The sequence below is a fragment of the Myodes glareolus genome, chromosome X (assembly GCF_982192425.1).
Source record: "Myodes glareolus chromosome X, mMyoGla1.1, whole genome shotgun sequence".
Classification (NCBI taxonomy): domain Eukaryota; kingdom Metazoa; phylum Chordata; class Mammalia; order Rodentia; family Cricetidae; genus Myodes; species Myodes glareolus.
Window position 1 is genome coordinate 80,431,741 of NC_142053.1, and position 21,647 is coordinate 80,453,387.

Consider the following 21,647-nt stretch of genomic DNA (forward strand, 5'->3'; position numbering starts at 1 on the left):
GGTGTGCACCACCACCGCCTGGCCCCCCACTTTTTTCTTAAATCTAGGTGTCTGAATATTTATAAGACAGCAAGTACAGTGATTTCCACTTTTGCAGTTAATGAGATGATCTGGAAAAATAATTCTAATTGGTAAGGCAAGAATGATTGCAATGTATTTTTAAATTTTTATCTAGCTTCTTAAATATCTTCTCTTTAAAATTAAAACTTTATTATAAAGAACTTGCAAATAAACCAGGCATGGTGGCACATGCCTTTAATTCCAGCATGTGGGAGGTAGAGGCAGGCGAGGCCAGCCTGGTTTACAGAACCAGTTCCAGGACAGTCAGGGCTAGGTTACACAGAAACCCTGTCTCAAAAAACCAACAGAACGTGGGGAGAGGGGACAGAAAGAAAAAGAAAAGAAAAAAAAATGAAGCAATTTGTATGACAAGGAAGGGGCAATGACTTTGAAGCTGTCACACAGAAACACACACAGAACTTTTTATTTAACAATGGGCAATAAAGTCTCCTAGGTGGTTCGCTGTGGAATGTAGCTAACTTTAGATTGTTTGGGGGTGATTTTTCAAGCTGGACAAGGATTTCCATCTTCAAAATCTTCAAAATTCAGTAGATTCCCCACTTTATATCTGGTCTCAAGTAGTTTCCATTTGTTTTAGCAGTTTGGTATAGATTTGTTTTCAGGTATGTGTGTAGAGATGATACCATTGTCTTTAAAACAAGTTTGGTGGTTTTTTTTTAATTACAACTTCATTTATGCATGAAGATAGGTGATGGTAAGGTGTTTTTGATCCTTGTTTAATCAATTGGATTCATGGCATTATCTGTGGAAGAAAGGCTTTTAGTTATTTTTTTTTTAGTTATTTTCTTTTTTTTTCCCCCAGTAATCTCCCCCTTCAACATATCTTTAAAAGGAACCTACCAAGGACTACTAAGTTTTGCTGATTGTCTTTCTCTCTCCAGTGTTTTGAGACAGGGTTTCTCTGCGTTGCCGTGGTTGTCCTGGAACTCACTGTATAGACCAGGCTGGACTATGCCTCCCAGGTGCTGGGATTAAAGGTGTGCACCACCACTGCCCAGCTGATTCTTTATATTAAAAGTCAGACATCACTATTTCAGTTATTTGAGATGCCTAAGTGAAAATGCATGATGTGGAGCTGGAGAGGGTTGAGCTGGTAGAGATGCTTGCCACCAGATCTGTGTGTAAACATGCATGAGTGCACATGCCAATGCAGAAAATGTTAAATGTTTCCTTCTTCACCTCTGGATGTTGCCTTCTGAACTATAGTTTCGGTGCTGTGAAAGAATGAAGGCACTACAGGAACCATAAAATCTTTCTCCTGTGAGGTGGTGGTGGTGCAAGCCTTCAATCCCAGCACTTGGGAGGCAGAGGCAGAGGCAGAAGGATGTTTGTGAGGCCAGCCTGGTCTACAGAGTGTGTCCCAGGACAGCCAGGGCTACACAGAGATGAACCCTGTCTTGAAAACTAGAGACAACTTTTTCCTTCCTGTAAAGCGTACCTTCAGCTTTTAAGACAAATGGATGATAGAGAAGTCACATTGATTTAATTAGCAAATTTCAGTTCTACCTAATGTCAGGCTTAGCTGATAAAAATTATGTCTCTGTGTGCTACCTACATGAGTGCTAGTGCCTAGTCCCCTGGGGCTGAGATTAGAGGTGATTGTGAGCAACTCCAACAGGTGCTGGGACCCTTAAACTCGGGCTCTCCGCAAGAGCAATAAGAACTCTTAACTACTGAGCCATCTCTCCAGCCTCATGGTTTTAGTTCTCTATAGGAGAGAGCTTTTCCTTTCCCCTCCATTCTGTGCAGCAAGAATATGGAGAGTGTGGGCCAGTGGGTCTAGTCTGTATACTCAGAACTCTGAGTTCTCGAAAGCCAGAGTCTAAGAGGAGCAGGACTGGGTGGGGGTTGGAGAGTAAGATTCTGCTCAGTCCTTCCTTAGCTCCTAAACCCCTGCTGTGGATTGCCTTTATGATTATAATGCCTCAGGGATTCTGGTTCCAGGATAGGGATAATGATGCAGCTTAGTGGGATCTGAACATATCTGGCAGGACCCTCCAAACTTGCACTGCCTTAGATCCTTCCACATCCTTTCAGTTCTCTTTCTCTTGATAGCTACTACCCCCAATCCAGTCCCTACCTGTGAAGACATTCATCTGCTCACTGGGGGATCTTGTCTAGACCAGCCTACTGGGGTTTCTCCTTGCCCATGTTGTAGAGCCTTGGATTTGGTTAACACAGGAGAGAGAAGGGATACTTTTCTGGGGATGTCTGAGTGAGAAAAGGTACTATACCACCAGGGACAGTCTCTGAGCTGGAGTCCTCCCTTGTGGCCAAAGCACAGTGTGATTCTTGGGAATAATGACTGCTTGAAGCCCTCCCTTACCCTCAGTGATCCTTGCCTGCCTAGGTCATCCTTGGAACGGGACAGGGTGCCTTCTGTATCCCGAATGCTGGGATTACATCATGTTCTGCTTCTGTGGTACTGAGAAATTAAACCAAGGGCTTCATGCATGCAAGGAAAATACTTTACCAAGTAGGCTACATCCTTGACTGTCTATTTATTGTTTAGATAGGGTCTTAGTATGTAGCCCTCGGTCTCCTGGAACTTGCCAGGCTGAGTTGTGAAGATACCTGCCTGACGCTCTGATTACTAGAGTGCTGGGCTTAAAGGCATGCATCACTACACCTGACTTGCAATGTCTTTAACTTTTTAAAGGTATTTTTATTTTTTTTATGAGTATGAGTGCTTTCTTTGTATAGATGTCAGGTTGCAAGGATGCAACATATGACTTCAATAACAATTCAAACGGCAAGAAAGATACCTGGTGCAGTTCTTTCCACATCTTGTTCAGCTTCTGAGTTCAGATCAGTGAGCATCTTCCTAGAATACAGAGAAAGTATAATCAATTGTCAATAGGCTGACACCAGCAATTTGAAGAGACACAAAAGTCATTCAGGCACACACAAAAATATGACCCATTCATATTGGAACTAAAAAAGGTTGTCTTCCTACTAAAAGGAATGGGGATGTGAAATTTACATTTTTTTTTTTTACTTCAGTGATATGTATAACAGAAAAGACCCAAGAAAGAACTGGAGGTTTTGATAAAGGTTTCATTAGCGCTACTGTTTTTATTGTTTATCAAATAGTAAACAGACCACCGATTTTCCTTAAAAGGGGTGGGACTGGAGAGTTTGAACAATTAGCCATGCAAAAGGCATGCAGGCTAGCTCCCTCTCTCTTCTTTGAGATGGCTTGGACTATGTAGCCCTAATTGGCCTGGAAGCCACTCTGTAGATCAGACTCTACAGAAGGGCTCTGACAGAAATCTGAATGTGGTGACACTCGGATCACAGGTGCAGTCCCTGGACTGGTGAGCTGGAGGCAGGGCTGATTGGAGACAGGGGCAAACCAAAGCCACTATGCAAATCAGGCTGTAGAACACACAAATTTTTCTGCTACTGCCTCCCAGGTGCTGGGATTAAAGGCATGCACTACCTCACCTATTTCTCCTTCTAAAGAAAAAAGCTGGACATCAAATGTGTACCTCTACTAGCACTTGGGGAAAAACAGTACTAAGAGAACAGGGCATGGAAGGTCTGCTCTAGGACCTGCTTTAGCGGAAATAGACTTGTGGGCTCTTTTACTCTTTGAACTCTCTGATTTCCTACAAAAATGACAGCCATGCTCACAAAAGTAAAATCCTAAATAATTGAATTCCAAAATCATCTGTGAGAAAAGGTCCACATAAAATGGAAGACGTGAAAACAATGCCCTCCATAAAAGCAGCAACAGCGTGCTGTGTGCAACGGTTGTAAGTACAGACTTCATCGTCTTCCTACATTTCTTTCCAGCGGACACCAAAGATAAGGTTCAGAACAGTTAAAGGAGAGGTGACTCCCATTGTATTTCTCTTCCCCATCCCCAGATGTTCCATAACTCAAGGACATTTAAGGTTACATACATAGACATGGAGGGGTTTGTTTTTATGTTGTCAATGATAACTTTCACGTTATCATCAATATCGTTGTCACCATAGCTGGTTCCATCATCTTCTTTAGCATTTCCCTACAGAGTGATAAAGACACAGGGGAAAGTCAAAAGGAAGTAGACAGAACTTTTGGTCATCAAAGGAGGATTTCTGTCTTAATGTTAATCCTATATTTGATAGTCTTAAGTGATGAAAATAATGTTGTGACAAAACTTAGTAAACATTTGTACCTTATAATCTGACCATTGCTCCTCTCTTACATCAAGGTACCCATCAATAGGTGGCTACCTTGACAACTTTGGAGAAAATGGGCCTTGGGTACAGTGTTTTTATAATAATAGATTGCTGGGTGGTGGTGGCGCACACCTTTAATCCCAGCACTCAGGTGGCAGAATTGCTGGGACTTCGAGGCCAGCCTGGTCTACAAGAGCTACTTTTAGGACAGCCAAAGCTATGAAATAGAGAAACCCTGTCTTGGAAAAAAACAAAAACAAAAACAAAACAATAGATTGCTCACATTAATGAAAGCATCAGATACCCTGAAGAGACCTGAGTTGGTTCTAGAATACTTTTAGTGGTCTTGGTTGCTGACTACAATCCTCAATTTACTTTTATTACTGCTGACCACTTTCTTTCCTTCAAAATCTCAAAAGGAAATAGGAATGTGGTTGTAGTCCCAGCACTGGTGAGGCAGAGGCAGGGTTGAGAGCTCAAGGCCAGCGCTACCTACCAGCCTACTAGCACCCTGGAGGCAAGCACATTTTGTGAGTTTGAGGTCAGCCTGGTCTACCATAGTGAGTTCTGGGGCAGTCAGTGTTCCATAGTGAGTCTCTGTCTCAAAAAAACAAAAATTGACAGAGTGAGAGAGGTTGTATCCATCTAGGCCTCATTCATCTCTCTAGGGCTATGGCCCTGACTTCAGGGTAGGCCTGTAGCTGCTACCCGAAAAGAATCATTACTTTGGTGGTAAATCCTCAATATTCATGTATTGTATATTTGCAAATCCACCTATTTATTAAAATTTAGTTGTAACACTTTAAAACAATTCTTTCGGTGCATTTTGATCATTTCAGATAGGCACAGAGAGGTGAAAAATTTGTCACCCAACTGTAATTTCCTAGCTGAGGTTGCACGTTGACGCCTTCTCACAGCTTTAAAGCTTCTCAGATCTTTAAGCACATATCCTCTGCATTACCCATCTAATATCATATTTTTCACATTTATATTCCTTTTGCTGGTATCTGAGCACACAAGACCATACTGTGCTGTGCCTTATGTTTAAATTTTAAAGTATGTGTGTGTCTGTGTGGGGGGGCGTGAGAGAGAAAAAGAGAGAGAAAGACATGTGTCAGAAGGCAGCTTTCAAGAGTTGGTTCTTACCTTCTACCCAGTTTGGGACAGGGTAGCTCTGATTTCTGCCATGCTGCATACTTGAGACTAGCAGGCTTACAAGCTGCCAGACAATGCTGTCTCAGCCTCCCATCTCACCATAGGCATGCTGGGATTACAGATTCAAGACACCACCTCTGGCTTGTTTGCTTTGTTTTTGCTTTTCAAGGCAAGGTTTCTGGGTGTAGCCCTGACTGTCCTGGAACTCCTCTTGTACACCTGCTAGCCTTGAACTGACAGCTATGTCTGCCTGTCTCCGCCTCCTGGGAGTGCTGGAATTAAAGGCATGGGACACCACACCCAGCTTCACATCCGGTTTAATAAAAACTTTTTATGAGCTAAAAAGCCTTTTCACAGACTCACATTTTAGAAAATGATAATAAAAATACACAGCATTTCAGAACTGACTGAAACATAGTAAGGTAGGACTGTCACCCGTTCCTTCTATATACTATGCTCCACTGATCTAGCCAAGAATAAACCTGCTACATGTACAATCACACTTTACAGCTTATTCATGTTGTGTCCTACCAAGGAAAATTCTTAGGCTATATACCAAAAACAATGCATAACAATTCTTATGTGTATAACTACTTTTAAGCTAAACATACACCTACTTCTATTAAGTTTCATATTTTAAAATTGGGAGCATTTAAAACTAGTAAGACTTTACTTTGGTCTTACCAAATTAGACATATCCTGTCATACTGAATACATTAAAATCACATTTGTTTAAGATACATAACATGTTGAGGGAAAGGGAGATGGCTTAGTGGGTATAAAGGTGCTAGCCATGAAAGCCTGACAACCCAAGTTTGATCCTCAGAACCCATGAAAAAGAATCAAGACATATGGAGTCAGCAAGATGGTTCGGTAGGGTTAAGACACGTTCCACCGAGCCACATGGTGGAAGGAGAGAACTGGCATCTTCAAGTTGTCCTCTGACCTTCACACAAATACCCAAATATACACAGAGGATAAAGAAATATATGTGATTTTAAAAAGTTTTTATTGACTTTTAAAGGTTTTTGAATTACATGTGTGAATACATGGGGGATAGTGCCTTCAGAGGCCAGAGATAAGAACTCCCTCCCTGGGCTGGAGAGACGGCTCAGTGGTTAAGTGCATTGATTGCTCTTCCAGAGGTCCTGAGTTTAATTCCCAGCAACCATACGTGGCTCACAACCATTGGTAATAAGATCTGCTGCTAACTTCTGTCTGCAGGGATACATGCAGGCAGACCATTGTATACATAATAAATAAATAAATCTTAAAAAAAAGAACTCCCTCCCTTTGGAGTTGGGTGTTAGAAGAGGTTGTGAACTGTACAATGTGGGTGCTGGGAATCAGATTCAGGCTTTCTGGAATAGCAGAAGAACTCTTAACCACCGAGTCAACTCTCCGGCCCATACTGCATTCATTTTAGAAAGTCCCACTTGAAAAATTTCCAAACTGATATGCGTTTAGAGAACAGGAATGGAAAAGGACTCTAAATCAAGATATACGAAGGACTTGGAATGGCATGATCCTTCTTGGAGAGGATTTAAGCCTAATGTGATAGTGGCAAGAAGGCTTGGGGCTGGTTAAGAATGCTTGTTATTCTTCCAGAGGACCAAACTTTGATGGCAGCACCGGTATTAGCTGACTCATGACCACTTATAGCTCCAGCTCCAGCCAGGGCCAAATGCCTTTAGTTTCTGTAGATACTTGCACTCACATGCACATATCTGCACACACATGCACATATACACATAATCAAAATAAAACAAATCTTTAAAAGTTTGAAGGCCTAGCCAGACAGTGGTGGCGCATGCCTTTAATCCTAGCACTTGGGAGGCAGAGGCAGGTGGATCTCTGTGAGTTCCAGGTCAGCCTGGTCTACAGAGTAAGTTCCAGGACGGCTAGGACTGTTACACAGAGAAACCGTGTTTCGAAAAACAAAAAAACAAAACAAAACAAAAAAGTTTGAAGGACTATTTCTGTGGAAGCAGCATTAGATTTTTACAGCAGTGGTTCAAAGGAGCCGAATTCAAATAAATAGGTTAAAAGTATAGCAAGATAGCTCTCTACTAAGCATAAGTAGAAATCTGCAATTGTAGAGCTACTCACAAATCTAATGGGATTTTCTAGAAGGTACTTTACCCCCACCAAGAGAAAATCATGTAATCACATGTTGCAATTCTACAAGCAATTCACACACAGTATGATTTACTAGATCAGATGATCTTCCCTGGAATCAGACTCCAGTTTGTAGACACGTGAACATATCTAGCGCCTGCTTTTCAAAAGGGAAAATCACATGAGTATATTTGCTTTTTCCTATTCTTGCTTCTAAAAATATCTCCGCCAGCAGGCAGGGGAAGAACAAGAAAAAGAGAATACTCTCTAAGTAGTTAATTTTATTTGTCCAGTCATCGATCCCTGTTTTAAAGCCCTAACAGAAGGATTCTTTTTGTTGTTGTTGTTGTTGTTGTTGTGTGTGTGTGTGTGTGTTTTCCTGAGACAGAGTTTCTCTGTGTAGCAGCTCTGGCTGTCCTGGAACTCACTTTGTAGATCAGGATGGTCTTGAACTCACAAAGATCTGCCTGCCTCTGCCTATTGAGTGCTGGGATTAAAGGGATGCACCACCACACCTGGCAACATAAGGAGTTATAGGATAAAAAATATTGAACACACTTAATTGATTAGTTAAATACATTTGCAGTAAGGCTCAGTTTTCAACGGACATCACTATCCTAGCACCATATCCATTCTAGTATGTTTCGAATCCACCACCACGCCATTTCCATTTGATGTGTTTTTCAGGTTCCCACATCTTGGTGTGTTTCTGTCTTCCTTGTCCCACTTACCGCTTGGCGACTGTTGCTATCATCAATCCTGCTGAGTTTGCTCTCTTGAAGGATGTCTTGCAAGTGCAGAAATGACTCGGTGTAGCTAGAGAAAAGTATCACAATAGTCAACACACTGGAGAGTTTTTCACCCCAACACCAGATTGTATGCAGTTCAGAAACCCAAGCACTCAAACTAAAGTACAATCTGGTGCTGAAGCCAAATGATTGAATAAGTGTGATTGAATTCAGAAAATGCATTGAACAGAATATTGAGGCTGAAGGGTATCACCTAGATCAACTTTTTCATTTTATAGATTAAGAAAGTAAAATAGTGAGATGAATCTGTTGACTATACTTTTTTCTACTTTAATTGGCCCCAAATGTTGTTGCAGTTTTAACTGGCTCACTTGTTATTTGTATTTTGCTCTCCACTTTGTTTTTCTTTACGGATTCCCTCTAAAAAGCTTCAGTTTTGCATTTTTATGAAGTTTGTTCTCTTGTTTTGGGTTCAGGCCACAATTTCTAGCCTCAGTTTGATTCCCAGTGTTCCTACCAGAAAGAGATTTGCCAGTGGTCCCTAGGTGTTTTAGCTCTGCTGAGATTCCGACCCTAGAGCGTCTGCAATGGAGCGTGTGTGCTTCTGCTCCTGCCCTCCACTCTCCTCATTAAAAACACAGGCCCTGAGACTAAGCTATAGGTAAACTGTTTTCTCCTTGAGTTTCTGGGAATTCAGTTATCAGTTCTCTGAGACGTTGTAGCTCCTTCACTAGCCTTAGTAACTGGAATGCACCTGGCCTTGGAGGGACCCTGAGTGAAAACTGAGTACAGAAGAGAACTTGCTACCCACCATGTTCATAATGAGGGCTTCAGAACACCACAAAAAATAAAAATCTAAAGAAGCTTTGCAGTCTTATTGTAGTAGCACTTTAAAAAAAAAGACACAGCAAGTTACCAGTTTCAGTGACAAAATCAAAGGCTCTTTTCTCTTGGCAAAGAAAGTCTGATAAATCCCAGCTAGTGCTCTCGTGTGTCCCGTGCAAGTACACATTTCTGTGTTGCTTATCACATCATGTAACAAGGTCATTTGGGAAGTGTCCTTCTTGACCCCTTCAGTTGGAATTGGCTGCCAACACCAAGATGACAACTGTTGATGCGAGGAAAATGTCGCATAACTTACCCCAGGGTTTTGTCCTCCTGCCTTTCCATGTCGTCATCTGTCAATGAAAAATAAAGTGTGAAAATGCAGATGTAAAGCAAACGGTGGTATGAAGGAGAGGAAGCGGCTTGAGGGCCTCTTGGGCTTGAACATGTGGAATGATATTGCCAAACCTAAACATAATTGAGGTTTTATTAACAGCTTATCGAATAGTTGGAGGAGAGGAAGTAATAGTCACCCATTTTGGAATTGGGGCCTGTAGTACCATTGAACCCTTTAAACTGCCAAGGATATAAAAGAAGAAAAAAATATTTAAAAAAATTTGTCCTTCACTACTTTTTTTGTGTTTTAAAATTTGTATTTATGTATACCAAGAAGCATATTTTTATTTATTCGTTTGACTCTGAGTAAACTTGGAAAAGCCTTTTACACCTAAATTGATGGATGTATTGTGTATACTCAGCACTTTAAGAATCAAGTTAGTTTCTTGAAACAGGTGAAGAATATGAGCTGAGAAAGGAGGATGCAACCGGGCAGTAGTGGTGCATATCTCTGTGAGTTTGAAGCCAGCCTGGTCTACAAGAGCTAGTTCCAGGACAGGCTCCAAAGCTACAGAGAAACCCTGTCTCAAAAAACCAAAAGAAAAAAGAAAGAAAGAAAGAAAGAAAGAAAGAAAGAAAGAAAGAAAGAAAGAAATGAAAAGGAGGATTCTGTGCAGAAAGGTACATGAGTTCATCTGAAGGACTCCACCCAACGAAGCACTTTTATGAGAGTCAATGGGAATACCTGAGCTGCTGCAGCTCATTCCTATGAAGGCTGAACAGCTTGTTAAAAAAAAAAAGGCCTACATTGGCAAAACTAAAAAGACCAACATGGTAACAACAACAAAGTCAACAAAAATCCCAGGGTGGTTTTAGGGGTGGACTCAGGGTGGAATACTTGCCCAGTGCAGAGGAAGGCATAAGCTTGATTCCCAACACTGTGAATGAAACAAGGGAGAAAAAAGGCAGTGAGGATTAAACATATACAGACCTGAATGCAAATAAAACTTGTGTTTAATATGTTTAAAGTCAAAGCACTATGAAGATATCTCCACATCTCTCATTGCATATTCTAGAAGGTACAGAAACAAGAGTGTGGATTTTGCAGCAAGTGAGGCTATTATGTCAGAAGGTTAAATCACTTTATTTATTTATTTATCTATTTATTTATTTATTGAGGCATTCTCACTATATAGCCTTAACTGGCCCGGTGTTCTCTGTGTAGACCAGGCTAGCCTCAGACTCAGAGACAGCCTGCCTCTGCCTCCCACGTGCTGGGGTTAAAAGTATGTGCCACCACTTCTAGTTTACTTTCTGTCTTGTTTGGCTGGCTTTGTTTTTCCAATACAGGGTTTCTCTGTGTTGCCCTGGCTGTCCTGAAACTTGTTGGCCTCAAACTCAGAGATCCGCGCCTACCTCTGCATCCTGAAAGTTGAGCGCCACCACTACGGCTTGGATCCAGCTCACTGTACTAAGGTGAAAAAGTGAATCCAAAGTATGTTCAATGTCTCAGATTATAGGGCTTTTGTTGTTGTTGAATGGGTCCCTCAATTTGATCGGGGTGCACTACCGGGTGACTCCCATTCTAGGAGAAAAGTAGAACGGGGACGGTAACTACCAGCTTACACTGGTATGTTCTAATCTCGGTACCGATGCTCCTTTCCAACAGTCTCCAACTGCAGTTTCACACGGTTTAGGATGTAATGCTGATTGGTTCATTTGTAAAAGTTTGTGTTATTCATCATTCTGCCTGCCTCCAGTTAAAGGGACTCCCTGACTTAGTTTGACAGTTTGAGAGAAAACTAAGAATTCTAGAATGACATTACGTAGAAACCAGAGGCAAGGTGGTATGAGAAACAAACAAACAAACAAAAAACTGGGGAGAGAGGACATGGTTTTCCCTTCAATCCGGGGGAATTTGAAAGAAACTCTGAACTCAGGATCAGAAGGGTCGCTTTCCTCCTTTAGGTAGTGCTAAAAAAAGCAGGCCTTTACCTTTGTAAAGCCAGCTTTCTTCATCTTCAAATTCTGGGGAATCCACTGTGCAGCATTCTGCTTCGCACATCTGGGGTGTCTGCTCTTCAGACATGGTTGTGGAATTAGGTTTCTGAGTTTGGGAACAGAATGGGGGGGCACCTGTTGGAGGAGCTGGTACCCAAGTTTAGGTGGCTGCTATATGGATCTGAGCCAGAGTTTCAGGCTTTCATTGCAGCCTCTCAAATGTGTTTGTGATGTGGTGAAGAGTGGGACTTGGGTGGAGTCGGTCAGGACGCCAGGCCCCAGGGCCCAGGCCAGACAGAGACCAGAGGGTTGGGAATGGGTAGAATCAGAGAATGTCACACCTCTGTAGTATCTTAAAGGCCTACCCTCAGTGGAGGTCTTCGAAAACACTGACTTCTAAGTTCCCTTCAGCTAGAGTGGAGATATTAAAAGCTCAGTGATCTAGTCAGTATCAATCAGGGCGAGGTGGTAGATCTTATAGGCTTCCTTTTACTGGATCAGGTACCAGAGCTTCCACCTTGCCACCAACTCACCACCGGCTTACCACCGCGGAGCTTGCCCTTCCCAATCTACCCCTTACAGACGGGTTTCCTGGCATTGCTTGTACAGGACAGGAGGATAGGTGGGGTCAGTCAGCTGTGGTGTTGGAAGGGTACCGAGCGTGGGTACTGGACCATGGGAGGTGAGGCCCGGAGGCGAGGAGATAGGCTGACTGCAGGTAGGAGTTTGTGGAGGAATAGGATGAGAAAAGGTTACTTGTCGGTGGTACCCTTTACTCCTATCCTCCAAGGGCATAGAAAAAACTGGCATCTGGGTTCTCCCTCAGCTGGGGCAGAAATGCTAAGAGAATATCTGAGATTTAGTTAATGCTGGGGGGCGAGGGACAGGCGGGGAGCAGAGGAGGCACTCTTACACTCTTCCTTTCACGGGTGCCAGACACCGAGATTGAATTCCCTACTTTGCAAAAGCCACAGGACCACTGCGGAGCTTAAGTCTCCTGAACAACCAACCCGCACAGAATGTTAGTGGTCCCAGCAGTATGTGAGGAGCATACAAGATAGGAGTGGGTCTTGTGGGTAGTAGGCACGAGGTTGGGATGAGCGCCTTAATGGGTAAGGCTGGTGGCAGGAACTGCGGGGTTGTGAGGGGCAGAGGGTAAGACAATGGTAGAGATGTGTGCAGAAGTGGGTCGGGAACTAGGGAATACCACACTTTAGTAGCACCTACCCTAAAGGTGCTTCCCCATGAGAAGGCTTAGAACACACTTGCTACTAGGTTTTCCCTCAACTCACTTGGAAGTAGCAGGAAAATGTCTGATCTAGTTAATGCTTGGAAGTGGGGTGTCCTGTGTTCTTCCTTTCAGTAAATCAAATATTGAACTCCCCTACCTTACAAAACCAGCAAGACTTCACTGCAGAATTTGACTCGATATTCCGGCTACTCTGTACTGAGCCTCAGATTTCCAAGCAATCCTTTCGGAGGTCTGGAGGTGGGGAGAAATGAACTTCAGGGTGCCGTACAGGTGCGGTGCAGGTGCGGGAGCAGGTGCCCTGCAGTGCGGCCCAGGTCTGGCAGACTGAAAGGTGAGATGGTGTGCTGGAGGAGGGCAGTGTGATGTCAGATGAGACTGTCACACCTCTGTAGCAGGTTAAAGCTTCGTCCCCACCGTCTGAGGGATGATGCTAGAGAACACCAGCACAGAGATTTTCCTTCAGCAGCTCTACAAGCACTAAAAATGTCTGCTCTAGAGACATTTTCTTGAGACAAAGTCTCAATATATAGCCCCCACCTGATCTGGAACTCGCTATGTAGATCAGAATGGCCCCAAACTCACAGAAATTCATCCTCCCGCCTTTGGCCTCCCTGAGTATTGTCATTAAAGGGGCGCGCTACCACACTACCTTCTAGCTACTATTTCGTGAGGGCCAGTTGCTCCTCAGCTTGTCCTCGTATTGGGTCAGTTAAAGGAAAGCCTTACCTTGTTAGGGTGGCCAGATCTCACTGTGGAGCTTGACTTTCTTTCCCAGAGACTCATGCAGACTTTTAGATTTCCCAGCACAATTGTGGAGCCCAGAAGGTGGGCTCATGGTCACCTGGCTTCAGGGAGGGGGAGGTGGTATAGCGGAGATCAGTATGGGGGAGGTTGGGAGTTTAGGGAGAGAGAATGTCACATCTCTGCAGTTTCCTTAAGTCCCATCCTCAATGGAGTACCTAGAAAGTGCTGGCTCCTAGATGGACTGTCTCACCTTTAAGCAAGTTCAGCAATCATTTGTCTGTGGGTCCTGCGTGTCTAGTTAAGCAGTCCAGGTAAAAGCAGTTTCTTGCCCAAATGGATAATCAACTCCATAAGGAGCCTCTCTGATGCCCATCTTTCTCTTGAAGCAACTGTTTTTTTTTTTTTGCCAGGACCAGATGTGTCTCATTGTCATGAAATGTCCTACATTTTTAAAAACATTTAAATGCCATATTCTGAAAGTCTCTGAAAGATTTAAGGAATACCTATCTAACTAAAATATATCTCTATACATCTAGAAAATCTAACTAACATGACTGCAAACTTAACTATTATAGATGACTTTCTATTAACCTATATTTCTTAATTATACATTACATTTTTAAAGGAGCTACACAAACACAATAATCAAGAGCAGATATATATATATATATAAAACAAAATTGACCTTAAGTTTGTATCAATAAAACAAAATCCATACCATTGCAAATCTCTATAACATATCCCCCTTTAAAGGTAAAAGAACATTTATAAAAAATATTTGGAATATGGGCATAGTTTCTCCAAACTGTATTAATTAAATCACTGTTTGTCTCATTAGCTCTACCTTCTTATTGGCTAACTCATACATCTTAATTTAACCCATTTCTGTTAAATAGTTGGCTCCTCAGCTAGAATGGCTGCACAAAGCAAATGTCTGTGATCACCTAGTTACTGTCCGGGAGAAGAGGGATTGATCCTTTAGTCTTCACTCACTGGGTCAGTCAGGTACTAGTTTTTACCTTATAAAGGCACAAAGACTTCACTCAGGAGTTTGACTTTCTGTCCAAACTCACAGCACAGACCGTTATTTTGCTGTGTGGTACTAGGAGTGCACAGAAGATAGGGTGGGGGTAAGTGGGGGGAGTCAATTGTGCATGATGGGGCCAGCTGGGGAACACAGGACTAGAGAATGTCAGACCTCTAAAGGTATCCTAAAGGTTCACATTCATTGGAGGACCCAGAAATCACCAGTTCTCCCTCAGCTAGACTGGGAGCTCTAAGGAAACACGGCCTATTTTTCTTTTTGTGTGTGTAGGTTGGCGTCTATAGTCCTTCTTTCAAACCAAACCAAATGAAATCACTTAACCTAACCTTAACTTATCTTAACATTTGACTTTGAAGTAGTGCTTGAAGAACACAGAAAGTGGAATTGGGGTGCGGTGGACGGAGATAGGAGGAATGTGGTTGGGAGTGTGGGGGGATGAGGGTAGCATGGAGGTTCTGGGGTGGTAAGAATAGAAAAAAATCACATCTCTCTCACACCCTGAAGGCTGTTGGTGGTTGGAGAGCCTAGAAAAGACAGGTGCCTAAGTTCTCTCTCAACTAGGTTGGAACTGTGAAGAAAATGTAAGGGACCTTCTTAATATGGGGGGGGGTGTCGCTTCCATGCTCTTCCATTCACTACGGTTTATAACAAACCCCTACACCTTCTAAAGATGCCAAGCCTTCACTTTTGACCCTGGCTTTCCTTCCCCATGGACCTGCATAGGCTGTTAGATCTTCAACAACTACCCCTAGAGCACAGAAGGTAGGCGGCAGGTGGGGGTAGGTTGGAGGGTGGGGTGATAAAAGAGCGTGCAGGGGGTGGGTACGGTGAGAGACTGTCACACCATCATAGTACGCTAAAGGCTCAGAGAATATCCTACTGTCCCATCATCATTGGAAAGCCTTAAAAATGTTGGTGCCTACTCTCCCCAGCTTGGATGAAAAGCTACAAAATATCTGTGATCTAGTCCATGTATATCTACATATACACATACACACATATGCTGGTGGGGAGAGGCTTTCTGAGGTCTTTCCCCAGGGCAGACATTTCTGCAATTCTCCCGGTTCTAGTTTGCTGTCTATTGACTATAAAACACGAAACAAAAGCAACTTGGGGAGTGCCTCAGCCTTTCTATCGCTGTGATAAAACACCATGACTAAAAGCAACTTTGGGGAGGAAGGGGCTTATTTCATCTTACAATTTTCCAGTCACTCCCCCTCACTAAGAGAAGTCAGAGTAGGACTTGATGCAGAAAACTGGGGGCTGCTGGCCGGCTTGCTCCCTCTGACTAGCTCAACCTGCTTTCTTATGCAACCCTGGATCACCTGGCCAGAGGAAGCCCCCAGCCCCCAGCCCACAGTGGGCTGGACTCTCCCACCTCAACCATTAATCAAGAAAATGCCCCACAGACTTGCCTACCGGCAATCTGATGGAGGCATTTTTCCCAGTTGAGGTTCCCTCTTCCCAGATGACCTTAACCTGTGTCAAGTTAAAAAGTAGCCACACAGGAGATAAAGGTTTATTTCATCCGTTTAAGGTACTTTCAAACTTCCCTCTGAAAGCTCACAAGCCAGACCTTCATTTTTAGCATTTCTCTGCATTCTTATCTTCCAAGGTCTTACAGAACAGCCCATTAAGCGGTGGACACACAACAGCTTTTCTAGCCCAAAGTTCCACAAACCACCACAATCCTTCCCCAAACACGGATAAGTCTGTCACAGCAATTGCCGTACTGGTTGGTATAAGTTTCTGTTCTAGTGCACTTTCTGCTGCTGTGGTAAGTGCTGACCAAAACTAACTTGGGGAGGAAAAGGTTTATTTCACTTTGCAGCATAGAGTCTATCATGAAGGGAAGCCAAGTCAGGAGCTCAAGGCAGGAGCCTGGAGGCAGGAACTGAAGCAGAGTCCGTAGAGGAATGTCTCTCACTAGCTTGCTCCCTGTGTCTTGACCAGCTTGTTTTTATTATTATTATTTTTATTTATTTATTTGTTTTTTGTACAACCCAGCATGCCTTGCCCAGGGGTTCACACAGCTGGGGACCTCCTAATTTCCAGGGATAGCATGCACTACCCACAGTGAACTGGGTCCTCCCACATCAAACATTAATCAAAAAGATGCACTAGAGATTTGCCTATAGGCCAATTTGATGGGACATTTTCTCAACCGAGGTCCCCCTTTCCTAGATGGCTCTCTAGTCTGCATCAGGTTGACTAGAAGCTACCCAGTACATGCCCCCTCCTCAGTCTTTCTTGATGCCTGAATGCCAAGCCATTAGTTCTCTGACTGCTTTAACAAAGCCTCTAATCCTGGCAGGTTGCCCCCCCCTCCCCCCAGCCTCTCACTGCCACTGTTTCCTCAGGAAGGGAGCTTACTGTCCCCATTTCTTTCAGTCTTTTGTTTTTTTATGGATAATTTTTGCTTGCTTTATTTTGTTTTTGTTGAGGCAAGGTTTCATTGTGTACCCCTGGATAGTCAGGAATTTGTTATGTAGACCAGGCTGGCCTCAAACTCACAGAAATCCACCTCCTGCTTCTGCCTCCTGAGTGCTGGGGTTAAAGGTATGCACCACCATGAGGTGGCTAGGGTTCTTTTTTTTTTTTTTTTTTCCTAGCCCAGCCTTATGTGGAGAAACACAATGGGCCCTCCTTACCTTATTCCAGGACAGGGGCAGATTTGAAGTGGAACCAGCCTAAAGTCCCCGAGATAGGTTGCTAAGGGGACACCCACCAGCACAGTGGGGACTCCTTCCAGACTTCTTCCCCTCGCCCCCCCCCACCAGTTAGGTGTGAACCACACCAAAACACCTGTTTTCACAGAGAGATCACTTATTAAGAGAGGAAGAAAAGTTAAAAGCAGTTGCTTTCTGACTCAGGCAGAAAACAACATCAAATGACCTTGCTTACGAGAAAAAGGGGAGATCTGTGTTAGAATGGGCCAGGGTGTGGTGGAAAAAGAGATAGAGAATGAGAGAGAACGGGAAGGTGATAAGAGAAAGGGGCAGGGATTTTTTTTTCCAGAGGGACAAAGGACTGTCTCTGGTTAGAGGGGAGATAGACATGGCACATAGGCGCGGTTAGAAAGGTAAAGGGGGAAAGCCCATGTTAGGATGAGGTGTTTCATTTTAATTGGGCTTGTTAATTAGGCCAACCAAAGGGGCTTTTGATTGCTGGACTTTAGTAGGCAGCTTCAGGTGGAGGAAATGGCCAAATGCTACCCACTGAGCATAAGGGAATCTGGTGGCTTACTTTAGGAATGTAATCTAACAGTTTTTAGTAAGGCAGAGGGAATGAACGAGAAAGGCAAGGCCTGCCAGAGTCACATGCTCGAGTGGGCTAGTGTGCCTTCAGGTTGTGGGCAGGAAGAAAATCCCTTACAGCAGGCAGCAACAGTTAAAAACTTTGCCAAATAAAAGTGAAGAAGTGTGTGCGCGCGCACACACACATACACACACACACACACACACACACACACACACACACACACGAGGGCAAGGAGACACACACGAAGAAGAGTCCCTGTAGAACAGAGAAGGAACTTGGAACTCAAACCCCATATTTCTTCTGGAGCTGAGGGTTTTAAGTGTTTTTGGTGGCCTGAGATGGGAGCCCTTCTCCCAATTTTGGGTTAGCTGAAATAAGAAAGGGGAACTAATAGACCACCGCCTCAGATAAACATGCATTTATGGTGATGTAGACTAGGTCCCCCTCACCTAAATTTGAATTGGTCAACTTAGTCAAAGAAAGGGGAGCTGGTAGGCCCAGAGCATCAGGAGAACATATTAAGGACTACTTTTGAATACATTTGACCAGTCTGGATTGGTTAAGCAGAAAGGAGCCCCTGCTGGCAGGAGAAACAGCCTACCAAGTCTTTGTCTCAGAATATGGAGTTCTTAGAGATCTGTGGTCTCTTTCCCAGTCTGTCTTCCTGTCAGGGATGTGTCCAGTTACTAGTCCCTCAGCTCTGACCAAGCCTCATGGAACCAGAAGACAACACAATGAGTCCCAAATACTACACAATGGCTGAATCTCAAATGCTAAACATTGAGCTACAAAATTGGGGTCTATACCGTCCATCATTTGGTTTAGTTAATCTAAACCAGTATGACTGACATTTTATGCCCTGGCTCTTCTCTTGAATAAGGAATTATATAACTTGTTTGAAAGATACTGAATTTTTAAAGTGTTACAATTTGTAATTTTTTGATTGCTCTGTAGATGAAGCTGGCTACAAACTCAGATCCACCTGGCTCTACCTCCCAAGTACTAGGATTAAAGGCATGTGCCACCATGGCTGGCAAGTGTTAGAAATTTTTTGGTTCTTTATTTCTTTCCTTCTTTTTTAACTTTTTAAGAAATATTTATTGATTTTTATTGAGCTCTACATTTTTCTCTGTTCGCTTCCCTGCCTCTCCCCTCCCCCCCAATCCTCCCCCAAGGTCCCCATGCCCCTGATTTACTCAGGAGATCTTGTCTTTTTATACTTTCTATTATTCATGTAGATTAGATCTATGTAATTCTCTCTTAGGATCCTCATTGTTGTCTAGGTTTTCTGGGATTGTGGTTTGTAATGCTGGTTTTCTTTGCTTTTTGTTTAAAAACCACTTATGAGTGAGTACATGTGATAATTGTCTTTCTGGGTCTGGGTTACCTCACTCAAAATAATGTTTTCTAGCTCCATCCATTTTCCTGCAAAATTCAAGCTGTCGTTATGTTTTTCTGCTGTGTAGTACTCCATTGTGCAAATGTACCACATTTTTCTTATCCACTCTTAGGTCGAGAGGCATTTAGGTGGTTTCCAGGTTCTGGCTATGACAAACAATGCTGCTATGAACATAGTTGAGCACATGTCCTTGTGGCATGATTGAGCATCCTTTGGACATACACCCAAAAGTGGTATTACTGGGTCTTGAGGAAGGTTGTTTCCTAATTTTCTGAGAAATCGCCACACTGATGTCCAAAGGGGCTGGACCAGCGTGAATTCCCACCAGCAATGCAGGAGTTGTCATCAGTGTTTCTTATCTTGGCCACTCTTACAGGTGTAAGATGGAATCCCAGAGTTGTTTTGATTTGCATTTCTCTGATGACTAAGGATGCATTTCCTTAAGTGTCTTTCAGCCATTTTAGATTCCTCTGTTGAAAGTTCTCTGTTTAGGTCTACACTCCATTTTTTTATTGGATTGTTTGTTTGTGGTTTTTTTGTTGTTGTTTGTTTTGTTTTTCGAGATAGGGTTTCTCTGTAGCTTTGGAGCCTGTCCTGGAAATAGCTCTTGTAGACCAGGCTGGCCTCGAACTCACAGAGATTCGCCTGCCTTTGCCTCCTGAGTGCTGGGATTAAAGGCGTGTACCACCACTGCCTGGCTGGATTATTTGTTCTTTTGATAACTAATTTCTTGACTTCTTTGTATATTTTGGAGATCAGACCTCTGTCTGATGTGGGGTTGGTGAAGATCTTTTCCCATTCTGTAGGCTGTCGTTTTGTCTTGTTGACTGTGTCCTTTACTTTACTGGTTTTCAGTTTCAGGAGGTCCCATTTATTAATTGTTCCTCTCAATGTCTGTGCTACTGGGGTATTATTTAAGAAGTGGTCTCCTGTGCCAATGTGTTCAAGTGTATTTCCCACTTTCTCTTCTATGAGGTTCAGTGTGACTGGCTTTATGTTGAGGTCTTTGATCCATTTGGACTTGAGTTTTGTGCATGGTGATATATATGGACCTATTTTTCTTCTTCTACATGTCGATGTCCAGTTATGCTAGCACCATTTGTTAAATATGCTTTCTTTTTTCCATTTGATACTTTTTTACTTCTTTGTCAAAAATCAGGTGTTCGAAAGTGTGTGGATTAATATCTGAGTCTTCGATTTGGTTCCATTGGTCCTTCTGTCTGTTTTTATGCCAATACCAGGCTGTTTTTATCACTGTAGCTCTGTCGTAGAGTTTGAAGTCAGAGATTGTGATGCCTCCAGAAGTTCTTTTATTGTACAGGATTGTTTTGGCTATTCTGGATTTTTTGTTTTTCTACATGAAGTTGAGTATTGTTCTTTCGAGGTCTGTGAATAATTTTTGCTGGGATTTTGATGCATTGAATCTGTAGATTGCTTTTGATAAGATTGCCATTTTTACTATGTTAACTCTGCCTACCCAAGAGCATGAAAGAGCTTTCCACTTTCTGGTGTCTTCTTCAATTTCTTTCTTCAAAGATTTAAAGTTCTTGTCATACAAGTCTTCCACCTGTTTGGTTAGAGTTACTCCAAGATATTTTAAGCTATTTGTGGCTGTTGTGAATGGTGATGTTTCTCTGATTTCTTTCTCAGCCTTTTTATCTTTTGTGTACAGGAAGGCTACTGATTTTTTTGAGTTAATCATGTATCCTGCTACATTGCTGAAAGTGTTTATGAGTCGTATAAGTTCCTCGGTAGAATTTTTGGGGTCGCTTATGTAAACTATCATATCATCAGCAAACAGTGAGAGTTTGACTCCTTTTATGATTTGTATACCGTTGATCTCCTTTTGTTGTTTTATTGCTCTAGCTAGGACCTCAAGAACTATATTGAGTAGATATGGAGAGAGTGGACAACCTTGTCTTATTCCTGACTTCAGTGGGATCACTGTGAGTTTCTCTCCATTTAGTTTGATGCTGGCTGTTGGCTTGCTGTATATTGCCTGGCTCAGGTCTACTTCCTTGAAGGTCCCAAATCCCAAATTCACACAGTCTCTGACTCTGCTCTTTTGGAGTTTGCTGCCTCAGACCTCTTTGTTTGTTTGTTTGTTTGTTTTGGTTTTTCAAGACAGGGTTTCCCTCTGTAACAGCCCTAACTGTCCTGAAACTCAATTTGTAGAGCAGACTGTCCTCAAACTCACAGAGATCCACCTGCCTCTGCCTCTTAAGTGCTGGGATTAAAGGTGTGTGCCCTGATCCACAAGTATCAGAATTTTTAAAGACTGTGGGAATTTTAAAAAAGTTGTACTTTGTTTTATATTATGGCATTAACATGAGACTTTGGAGCTGGGCAACAACAAAAAATAAAGATCATGAGATCTTGGGACCAAAAGAATGGAATATTAAAAGGAATGAATTTGAGCCAGATACGGTCGAGTACACCTTTAATAGTCGCACTTGGGAGGCAGAGGCATGGTCTGCATAGCAAATTCCAGGTCAGCCTAGAACAGGAGAGA

At 42.8% G+C, this 21,647-nt stretch overlaps 1 protein-coding gene across 1 annotated transcript; it reads right to left on the minus strand.

Moving 5' to 3' along the window:
- Nucleotides 1-486: 486 nt before the first annotated feature.
- LOC125389230 (testis-specific protein TSX-like) lies at nucleotides 487-11,592 on the minus strand. Its single transcript, XM_048417688.3, has 7 exons — nucleotides 11,429-11,592; nucleotides 10,336-10,371; nucleotides 9,414-9,450; nucleotides 8,255-8,339; nucleotides 3,990-4,093; nucleotides 2,847-2,905; nucleotides 487-823 (listed from the first exon to the last, which is right to left on the minus strand). Exons 1-7 carry the CDS (start codon nucleotides 11,520-11,522, stop codon nucleotides 798-800), a joined length of 441 nt encoding a protein of 146 aa, XP_048273645.2. The 5' UTR covers nucleotides 11,523-11,592; the 3' UTR covers nucleotides 487-797.
- Between the last annotated feature and the right edge of the window lie 10,055 nt (nucleotides 11,593-21,647).